Source organism: Anguilla rostrata, chromosome 8, assembly GCF_018555375.3.
Source record: "Anguilla rostrata isolate EN2019 chromosome 8, ASM1855537v3, whole genome shotgun sequence".
Taxonomy (NCBI): Eukaryota; Metazoa; Chordata; class Actinopteri; order Anguilliformes; family Anguillidae; genus Anguilla; species Anguilla rostrata.
The window spans coordinates 56,607,420-56,616,277 of record NC_057940.1 but is presented as its reverse complement, the minus strand read 5'-3'; the positions used below and the strand labels follow the sequence as shown (position 1 = coordinate 56,616,277).

At 43.2% G+C, this 8,858-nt stretch overlaps 1 protein-coding gene across 2 annotated transcripts in view; it reads right to left on the bottom strand.

Moving 5' to 3' along the window:
• Positions 1-4,288: 4,288 nt before the first annotated feature.
• Positions 4,289-8,858, bottom strand: part of kat2b (K(lysine) acetyltransferase 2B) — a 17,356-nt gene continuing 12,786 nt past the window's right edge. For both annotated transcript variants that reach the window (XM_064349196.1, XM_064349195.1), the window contains exons 11-17: positions 8,440-8,550; positions 7,888-8,031; positions 7,513-7,627; positions 6,742-6,772; positions 6,229-6,292; positions 6,019-6,103; positions 4,289-5,637 (exon numbers count right to left, since the gene is read on the bottom strand). In XM_064349196.1, coding sequence (XP_064205266.1) covers positions 5,444-5,637; positions 6,019-6,103; positions 6,229-6,292; positions 6,742-6,772; positions 7,513-7,627; positions 7,888-8,031; positions 8,440-8,550 — 744 coding nt within the window. In that variant the 3' untranslated portion in view covers positions 4,289-5,443. The remainder of the gene's footprint in view (positions 5,638-6,018; positions 6,104-6,228; positions 6,293-6,741; positions 6,773-7,512; positions 7,628-7,887; positions 8,032-8,439; positions 8,551-8,858) is intronic.

The following is an 8,858-nucleotide window of genomic DNA, read 5'->3' as shown; positions in this document are numbered from 1 at the left end:
CACAGAACCCCAAACCCGAACTCAAACTGACGTTTGAGTACACAAAAAAAATAAATAAATAAAAAATCTCCAAATGTGCGTTGTAGAGTGCGTACAATACTTGATGTTGTTCTTACATAGGACATCAGGCAGCAGTGTCAACGGAATAATTCTACAGTTATTAAAAAGGAGAAGACGAGTAGATAGTCATATGGATTCCGCTTTTCAAAAGGAAAAGTGAGTCGCCAACTCGTCGACGTCACTTACACTGTGAATCAACATTATCAGAAGGTTTACACCAACCCTTTCAAACCGAATGAACTTTCATTCGAAATGGGACCGTCTATTCCGACTGAGGGGGTTACATGAGACATTTTTATTCTTATTGGGTTGTTAATCTGATTATACATGAAATAAAATGCTCAGTGTAAACGTGGCTATACATGCATTCTCCGTCTGCGGTTAACACGTGTAAAGGAGTTTAGGTTAGAGACATGGGTCACCACAAAACGTGACGTAACCTTGTAGATGCATTGGACCTCATTGACGAAACATGAACTGAGTGTAAGAACGATTTCAAGAACATTTTGGCCGCGGTATGCACCTGGGGTATGCACAAAAAGAAAGGTCTGCACATGTGTCATGAATCGCAAATTGTTTTTTCGTAGGAAAACTTTTTAAAAAACAAAATGAAGTATAACTTAAGAAATGTTTTGTGAATGAGGCCCACTAACTCTAGTTAGGTCATATGTCTAGGGGACCGTCAAAATTATGACAGTCACAAGGGCGACATCTGGTGGCATTTAAAATAATTTCATTAGAGAACGCTTCTTTCCATTTTAAAGCTTGGAAAACTGGTGTGTCAGCAGCGAGCACTCGGGATTCCGCGCACAGCGGCCAGTCATGGATTTCTAAAGATTCTAGAATCTAGATGGATTTCAGTTAAATCACGTGACGATCCTGAGTCTCATTCAATACGGTCTTGAGATTCGCCATGTAAGTGTTAATTTAAGAAAGTAATTTTTAAGGGAAGTGAGGTTTGTAAGACTGTTACGGCCAGGTCTTGGGTCAGACCGTAACATGAAACAGGATAAGGGAAGTGAGCAGGGAAGGGGTAACGGGAATTAAAACTTCAGACCGACAAGCAGCTGCGGTCCCCGTCTGCCGATCCAAACCTAACTAACCTGGCTAGTCTTCAAATGGATACCGGGCACGGGGCACTTTGAGCAGTGAGTTGTGGGACACTTAATCTGCAGACTGAGAGCAAGAGTCTGAATAGCATACCTCCAACAGAGATTTAAAATTCCACCCAGAGTCACCTTCAAAAATTATAAAGTAAAAATAACCAAATAACAAAATAGTGTCCCAAAGGAAGAATTTGTAATTCAATCTGAGATGACATTTACTGACCGGGGTCACTATACGCGGGAAACAGTGGAGCAAAACGAGACTCAAGGTCGAATTGAACGAACAGAGTCAAAACACACAAAATCCACTATGCAAACAAACTAGTAGGGCTAAGGCAAGAATCAGAGTCGAGCAGAACGAGCCAGTGGTCAAACACGAAATCCAATCAGCAAACAAACCAGAAGGGCTGGACGAGAACTGAAATTGAACAAAATAAGGTCAAACACGCAAAGTTAAACAAAGCCATCACTACACACGAGCACCGAGCACAGAATTCAAAGAGCTAATCTGCACTGGTGAATATCAAATGGCAGCTTTTTCCAAACTAAGTAACCGGAGACGGAAACGGCCGCTTTGAGAACGAACCGGAAAAACGAGACACGCACACAGCAGCGATAAACGGCGAAAAAAGAAAAGGACCAGTGGTGCAGAGGCGAAGCTCTGGTACCTTCAAACCCAAAACTGGTCTCAAAAGAAAATACAACCGAGTAGCAAAACTTACTCAGTGAAAAGAAAATCCTGAGACGCAGCTCAGAAAAACACAAAACACATTACCCGGGACAACGTCCCGATACCCACCGGCTCACACGAGCTCAAAAATAAAAGTATAAATGCTCTTAAGGCGTCAGAATGCGCTCACTGCGCTAAGAGACTTAATCGCCTTAAAAGGACACAGAACCAACCAAGAACACAGTTCAGTAACCCGTCCACCGAGCACCTATACCTCTACCGTACCGGCTTTGTGTTAACGGGATTTTACACAGAAGCGCAGATGGCTGTTCTGTCAGTGCTTATAAAGGCACCTCCCCAGGTGAAAATAATTGGGAAATCAGACACCTGGAACAATTTAAGAAATTCTCAAAGGCCAGGTGCCTTCTAGTGGCAGCACAAGGCCACTACACCCCAGAACCATGACAGATGCAGTGTTCAGCTGCCAAGTCATGCTGAAAAAAACAATGATTTACTGTTCACAGGCAAAGCAAGGACTGTGTAAAGAGTTGAGTAGAGCAGAGATATTCCTAGCAGTCAGAGTGGGCGTGCAAGACCCTGTACGAAGCCACTGGTTGCATGATTATCAACGTCTAAATCCAAAATCAACCTTGAAGAGGAAGCAAGGTAGACTCTATACGGACTGTGGGATGAAGGATAACCAGACTTGGGGCCCGTTGAGAAGATCTCACACTGGGCCCCCACCACCCCAGGTTCCCCCACCACCCCAGGGCCCCAGTCAGCCCGGGCCCTGGGAATCTTCCTAAGTTCCCCCCCTACTGTGCCCCTGCATGTAAGTATGTCATGACGTGGATTCCAGAGATGAAACCAGTGTCAAGTTTTCATGGAGATGGTGGTTTGAAAAGGGCTCAGACCAGTTCCCATTCTCTTGTGTGCGTCTTTAAATCACCACATGAGATCAAGTCGGACGTGATTAGAGGCTGTTTGAGCAGGGGTGACCTCTGTCTGGCTGTGCCCTGCTGTGTTTAGTATTGCCAGCTGCTCCACACACAGGCCACCAGGGCGGCGCTAGCGGCAGCGGTCAGGGACAGCTGGACGGAACCAGCCCCGCTGACCACCGGGTTGCACTTGTCTGTAGCGCAGCAGGTGCGGGTGACTGTGTACGTCGCGCCGAAGATGGTGCCGTTGGTGGTGGAGTTGCAGGAGCCGACACACCACCACTGATGTGTTTCTCATGGTGTTTCAGTTAATATTTAAAGGGACCTTTAACTTGTATCTGCAGGAGATGTGCTACCTGCATCACACAGGCTGGATCTTACCTTATTTTATCAGAATCAGACCTCCTTCTGGTGGGGAGTTCCCTTACGAAAAAAATCATGTGTTCAAAAACCACCCATGAACATGTGACGAGAACACAAGTGGACTATGAAAATAATCCCTCTTATAGAATGAGAGAGGGAAAAAGTATTTTTTAAAATTGCAGATCACAATTAAAAAAGTCAGGGACACAAGAAAATGCGAAGATGCCAATGACTAAATGTGACCTATTTTCTTTTCACATGTGGAAAGTTTAATTCATGTGGAAAAAAATGCCAATCACATGAAAATGTCCAGTTCACACGGGACATTTTGTTTTCACACGTGAAAATATTAAAATGTTAAATTCAAAAGGCATCACATGGTTTTTTTGTAAGGGTTGAAACATGAAGTGGAGTAGAGTAGAGGAGTGTGTTTACTGTATGATCCAACCCAGGACAGATTAGTGATTGACAGGCGGGCAATAATGCTTCTCTTCAGCTGAACTCATTTCAGTTCACACAAACACTTTGTTTCCTATGCCCCAGATTTTTAAAAAGGCAATGAAAGTTCCATGGTTTATAGTAATTGATGTGTATTTCAGAAATAAAAGCATTTAATTAAAAGATGTATATTCTCAATGATCTCTGTTCCTGGAAGTGTCAAGCAGGCACTGGTTTATAGGTCGGGTTTTGTATAAAAAAATCTATCAGCATTTCTACCGCAAAGTTTATTCTGCTGATAAAACTGCCAAACAATGCACACCCAGATATATCTCTGAAAATCTCTGAGCAGCACAGATGCCAGTGTCGCCACCTAGTGGTACATCAGAGACACTGCATCACCAGTGGTGATGTGATGTAATTCATGCTGTTGAACAAGGCAGGTGGAGCCTACGGCCATGAGAGGCGCTGTATAAACGCAATGCATTATGGGAATGATGCTGAGCCTTTAACACAAATGAGGGCCAGATATGCTGGTCACTAAGTGTTTAGACATCAAATTTTATATCGAACTGTAGGAAAATGGTGAGCATTGTTGGGCTGAATGGCCTGTTCTCTTCAATGTGTTGTGTTGTGATGTTGTGTAGTGTTGTTTGTTATGTTATAGTATGTTTGGTGTTTTCTGTCTAAAGAACAGAAATCATACACTGATGTGCTGCGCTTGGTCTATTTTAATCATTCTATAAAATATGCTATACCCTTTAGAACCAAATGTAGAAAGGTCTTAAAATATCTTTTTTCCACGTAATACAAAAGCCATATATTCCTAAATATTTAAAAGTACAAACATACAAAACGACAAAACTACTAATCATTGCACAATCTTTTTTTTTTCAAAATACAAACGTATCAGTATTCTTCTGCAGGGTAGACAATAAGACAGAATAAATTAAGACCTTTTCTGGACATTATACTGACAAACCTTGAAAAATTACGGCACATAAATAATTATACTCTACATAATTAAATTAATAGGCAAAGCGTGCATTAGTTGTTTTTTTTTCAAAGAAAATGCTATTATTTACTATTTTTGCTGCATATTTGCCGTTATGATAAGTGCAATTCATCTACCTGTTGCAGACAGGCCTTTGCTTATTCAGAAATATGAGATTATGGGGCAAAAGTGTTTTTCAAAAAACGTCAGTTACAAACAAAATGAAACTAAACCATCGGAAACAAGAAGATAAGAGCTGCTCATTTTTTCTTTTGAAATTCTTTCCAGGCAGACCTGTTTAAAATATCCTCTTTTTTGGCAGGTGGAACTCTGATAAACCAACACATGACCTTTGACCTGTAAACACTGAAGAATTCTGGGACACCATATTTCTTGGACACACACATACACACACACGTACGCACACACACATACACACATACACACACTGTACTACGGACCACTGAGTTCCGTTTCCACGGTGATAGCGGTTAGGACGGGCCGAGTGTTTTTGGGCGCTGGAACCCCCCGCTGAGGGGATCAGCACTACGCCGGACCGACATCCTGAACCCCGCTGGATCAGCTGGCCTGTGAATCTGTGGGCTTGCGTTTGTTTTTTTCCTGAGTTAGTGGACAGAGAAAGAGAGAAAAAGAAAGAGAATGAAAGAGAGAGAGAGAGAGAGAGAGAGAGAAGATGGCGCACTCCAATGCTCCTGCCCCACACTGGATCGGTGTGCCACATCCGTTCCTCAAAACAAGAAGGAAAAACAGCTGAAGCAGGGAAACTCTGCAGCTCCAGTTCTGGTTCTGGTTCCGGTTCTGTTTCCGGTTCCAGCTCCAGGTTCTGAGTTCGAGCCATGCTTGGAGGCCCCCGTTACTTTTCAATCAGTCCAGCCTCCTTGATCTTGGTGTAGAAGAACTTCTCCAGCAGGTTGGCGCACTTGTAGTACTTGCTTTCGGGGGGGTTGTATTCGCGGCAGTTGGTGAAGATGCGCTGCATGTCGGCCATGAACAGCTTCCTGGTGGTGTAGTACCGGCTCTTCAGCCGTTCGCTCATCGTCTTCAGGTCTAAAGAGACACACTAAGTCACTATTACGCTGTAATAACTGTCAGCTAACTCACTATTACACTGTAATAACAGTCTGCTAACTCACTATTATACTGTAACTACAGCACGCAAACTCACTACTACACTGTAATTACAGCTTGCTAACTCACTATTACACTATTACACTGTAATTACAGCACGCAAACTCACTATTACACTACTGCACTGTAATTACAGCCTGCTAACTCACTATTACACTATTACACTGTAATTACAGCACGCAAACTCACTATTACACTACTGCACTGTAATTACAGCCTGCTAACTCACTATTACACTATTACACTGTAATTAGAGATAGCCTGGCAGTATCCAGGTTTCGTTAGCAGTCCTGTACGTACCCATGGGGAATCGGATAACCTGGTAGTACCCCGGAGCTTCTGTTTTTTTCACGGGCTCCATGAATGGCCACGCATTCTGATGACCCTGTCAGAGACAGAACACAGGCTAAACGATCAGTCCATCCCTCTGTCTGTCCATCTGTGTGTATCACCTCATCAGTCTGTCTGTCTGCCCGTCTGTCTGTCCATCCGTCTGTCTGTCCGTCTCACCTTGACCTGCTGCAGGATGCTCTTCAGCATGGCGTAAAGCTGGTCTGGGTCCTTCAGCTCCTTCCTGTGGGGACACACAAATTAACACGTAAACAGGAAGTAAAGATGAACAACTTCCTGTCCGCAGGACCCTCTCTACTCACAACACATTCAGAACTGCAGGGAGCTAACAGAGGTCTCAGCTGATAATTTAACCAAAATCTATTAACCAAAGCAGTAACAGACTGAGCTAGGCCCAGGCGATACACTGTAATGATAATCATCAAATGCAATAACTGACTTCAGCATCACATGGTGTATTACCTTCTATTCATATTATTTTCTTTAATTATACCTGATATGGTAGTAACAGCCACACTTCGGATGCCGTGTGAAATGCTTATCTATTGGGTGTTGATAAGACAGCCAATCAGCAGGAAGGTCATACAGGTAATAAACTGTTTATTGACAGCAACAAACAGTTTGTTGACAGTAATAAACAGTTTATTAACGGGAAGAACAGCAGGCACCCACCCTTTTCCAGCAGGTTTCCAGCCAGTTTCTCCTGGAAACAGGAAATAGAGAATTGCATCACTTCCTGTGAGTCAATTTGTTGAATATATAAACACAACACCTGTACAGAAGTGGTAACTGTTGACATTTTTCAATATGCACTGTGCCCAGTTGCTAAGGGATGATCTCACTATGGTGTCTGAAACCTAGTTTTCAGACCATCACCTTTGAGAAACAGACAGTATAACAGATCTGGAAAACCTGCTCTGTGTGGCTATAGGAATGCAGTCTCTTCTCTATCCCTGACCCCCCCCCCCCCCAGGCATGTAATCTACGCCCCCCCCCTGGCAGAGTTAGTCTCTGGGGAGACACCAGAACATTAAGCTGTTTTAAGAACACACAAAGATTATGTTTCTTTTGAGTTTATGTCTGAATGTCTGTGATATATATCTGAACTCGTCTATGGAACATCTTAGTGTCTGTACAGATAATGGCTGTTGAGGCCCGATAGTTAGAATCTACATTTGTAGAGGCAGTATCAGTTTTAGGCGGAAACCAAGGTGGTGTGATTTGGTTTTGTTGCATGGACAATATTCTGCCTAAAGGAGATCACAGCCAGCTGGACTTAATTATTGGTCTGCAAATATCACCTCAATTGTTAGAAGCAGAAGTAAAGTTATGTTTTTCAGAGGTACTCAACAGCTGAGCTGGATTACCATACTCATGTTTGTTGGCTTTATAATGAGACTAAGGGCAGGGGTACGTAAGGGCAGTAAGGGCAGGGGTACGCACGTATGCCCGGGATGCTCTCGATGGGGATCTGCCGAACACCCTCCTTAAAACAGGAGAGACCGGGGTACACCTTCCGAATCTGAGCCTGCTTCCTCTCAATCAGCTTCTTAATGATCTGAGAGAGAGGGAGGGAGGGAGGGAAGGAGGGAGGGAGGGGGAGAGAGAGAGAGAGAGAGAGAGAGAGAACCATCAAATCATCACGCTGGCACACTTGCGAATTGTCTGTCTACACACTTCATACACACACTGCATTTGCAAACAAACACTGAACAAACATGAAAATATGCGCACACACACACACACACACATACACACACACCCACACAGACACAGAGTCACACACACAGACACACACACACACACGCACACACTCACCTCCTTCTGTTTCTTGATGATGACGGAGAACTCGGTGTACGGGATGCTGGGATTCAGCTCACAGCCCATTAGTGTGGCTCCTTCATAGTCCTTTATGTAGCCGACATACTTGGCTTTAGGAACCTTTATGTCTTTGGAGAAACCCTACGACACACACACACACACACACGTGTTCACACACACACGCACACACATGCACACACATGCACACACACACACAAATACACAGAGATATTAATATCACAATAGTACTAAATTAACACATTCTAATGTGATGTAGAGATTATTATTATATTATTACTGTTGTTGTTAATGTTTTGTTGTTCATAAACTAATTTATATACAAAATTTTATTGAATATTGTAATAAAAGAAGACATTATATTAATCATTCATTACTAGACAAATAAATTAGTCAAGTTATTTACGAACAGCTTATTATCACTACATATATTATAAATAGTAAGATATATATTGGAAATTTGAGGACACAGTGTTAATAGTAACGAGTTCATTACAAACAGCTATCGCTACGAGGCGCAGCCATGCGGACCTGTTTCTTGAAGTAGCCGATGGCGTACTCGTCTGCGTAGGTGAGGAAGTTGAGGATGTCGTGTTTGATGTGGTATTCTTTCAGGTGGTTCATCAGGTGAGTGCCATAGCCCTGCAGGTGAGGAGCAGGAACACAGTTCACCCACCGGGGGGAGGGAGACCACATTAAGCGCTACACACGCCGGGAGGCTTGGGGGACAAATTATTATGTGACACATCACAAGAGAACAACGGGGACAGGAAGAGTTCCAAATGTGCATGCGTCAACCAACCAGGGGCTGTCCTTCCGGTTAGAAAACAAGGCTATCCAGCTAAGGAATGGTGAAAGAAAAGAAAAAAATGTTTGGAAGCTAGCAAAAGCAGCTAACTGCCTAACTTAGTCTAAAATAGCTTGTCGTGACTTCGGTTACTACTTAACTA